Source organism: Seriola lalandi, unplaced genomic scaffold (assembly GCF_002814215.2).
Source record: "Seriola lalandi dorsalis isolate HSWRI2012SDOR001 ecotype SW California unplaced genomic scaffold, Sedor1 jcf7180001957311, whole genome shotgun sequence".
Taxonomy (NCBI): Eukaryota; Metazoa; Chordata; class Actinopteri; order Carangiformes; family Carangidae; genus Seriola; species Seriola lalandi.
The window spans coordinates 1-1,981 of NW_019427980.1; the positions used below are offsets into that span (position 1 = coordinate 1).

General features: G+C 39.5%; 1 protein-coding gene across 1 annotated transcript; it reads left to right on the plus strand.

Annotated features, from left to right (window-relative positions):
• Positions 1-740: 740 nt before the first annotated feature.
• On the plus strand, positions 741-1,734 carry LOC111651801 (leukotriene A-4 hydrolase-like; the record flags this gene model as incomplete). Its single annotated transcript, XM_023401884.2, has 4 exons — positions 741-843; positions 960-1,064; positions 1,520-1,572; positions 1,662-1,734. Coding segments are annotated over exons 1-4 (282 nt in total), but the record flags the coding sequence as incomplete, so codon positions are not given.
• Between the last annotated feature and the right edge of the window lie 247 nt (positions 1,735-1,981).

The following is a 1,981-nucleotide window of genomic DNA, read 5'->3' on the forward strand; positions in this document are numbered from 1 at the left end:
CAGTCTGTATATCAGTGACAGTCAGTCTGTATGTCAGTGACAGTCTGTATGTCAGTGACAGTCAGTCCTTATATCAGTGACAGTCTGTATATCAGTGACAGTCTGTATATCAGTGACAGTCTGTCCTTATATCAGTGACAGTCTGTTTGTCAGTGACAGTCAGTCTGTATATCAGTGACAGTCTGTCTGTATGTCAGTGACAGTCAGTATATCAGTGACAGTCTGTATATCACTGACAGTCAGTCTGTATGTCAGTGACAGTCTGTATATCAATGACAGTATATCAGTGACAGTCAGTCTGTATGTCAGTGACAGTCTGTATATCAGTGACAGTCAGTCTGTATGTCAGTGACAGTCAGTCTGTATGTCAGTGACAGTCAGTATATCAGTGACAGTATATCACTGACAGTCAGTCTGTATGTCAGTGACAGTCTGTATATCAATGACAGTATATCAGTGACAGTCAGTCTGTATGTCAGTGACAGTCTGTATATCAGTAACAGTCAGTATATCAGTGACAGTCAGTATATCAATGACAGTATATCACTGACAGTCAGTCTGTATATCACTGACAGTCAGTCTGTAGTCTGTATATCAGTGCAGCTCCTGGTTTCTGTTTCTTCAGACTTTAATTCTCCATCTGTCACAACTTTGTTTACTTTTTTATTATATTTCGGACTGAAACGTCTCGTTAGTGGACATTGTTTAAACATGCCTGATGTTCTACGAGCTTCTTCTCCGTCAGTCACTGTCGTCCTGTGTTTTGTCTAACAGGCTCATCACTGCAGGAGTATGGTCCCCTGTCAGGACAGTCCGTCTGTCAAACACACCTACTACGCTCAGGTAAGACACCATGTGTCTGCAGACACTCACCCCCTGTTCCACAGGTGCCACTGTCCTATCGCCTCTTCAAGTATCTGTACCTGTTTCTCAGGTGTCTTTACCTGTCTCCTCTTCAGGTGTCTGTACCTAAGGATCTGGTGGCTGTAATGAGTGCAGTGAGAGACGGACAGGAAGTCGATCCTCAGGACAACAACTGCATCATCTACAGATTCAGACAGCCGGTCAGTATCTCCTGTCTCCTGAAGCCTATTTTTTACCACCTATATATTAAGTTTAGTAAATATATTGTAATGTATAGATTATTATTTTATAGTAAATATATTTAGTAAATATATTTAGTAGATATGTTAATTATAATACTATATAATCCCATTTTCTCACCTAATCTGTTTTTGCTGAAATGACTAACAGTCAAAAACACAACAATGGTCAGTGTATTGTGACATTAGACAAAGAAAATACATTAATCCAAGACTCCAATCATTATTGATTATCAAAATATCGAGATAAATAAGATTCATTTTCTGTTGATCAACTCATCAACTTTTCGATTAATCATTTCAGCTCAAGTTGAACTGTTACATGAATCCAAAGTGGTTTTTATGTCCAGATCACCAGCTTCAATTCATGTCTATGTTTAAAGTTCACACCTCTGACCTTTGACCTCTGTTCTCAGGTGCCCATGCCTTCCTACCTGATAGCCATCGTGGTCGGAGCTCTGGAGAGCAGGTACGCTCTCGCTCATATGTTCACTGATGTCATCGTGTTACCTGCAGCAGGTAATAAAACGAAGTATCTGTGTTCTCATTCACTTACAGGGAGATCGGTCCAAGGTCCAGAGTCTGGTCTGAGAAAGAGTTTGTGGATAAAGCAGCGTTTGAGTTCTCTGAGGTGAGTCACAATAAGAGCTGATGAAACCATTGTTTTAACTGGGACCAGTATCTCACTGACGAGAACACACACTGACGTTTTTATGACATTTTTTATGCCCTACTATTCTGTGACATTTTTATGACATACCGGACCATGACACACATATACACATACACTTTAATCAAATTTACATACATACATACATACATTTCTTGTCATAGATACTTTCAGACATACATGAATTTGTTTATATATAGACATGCTT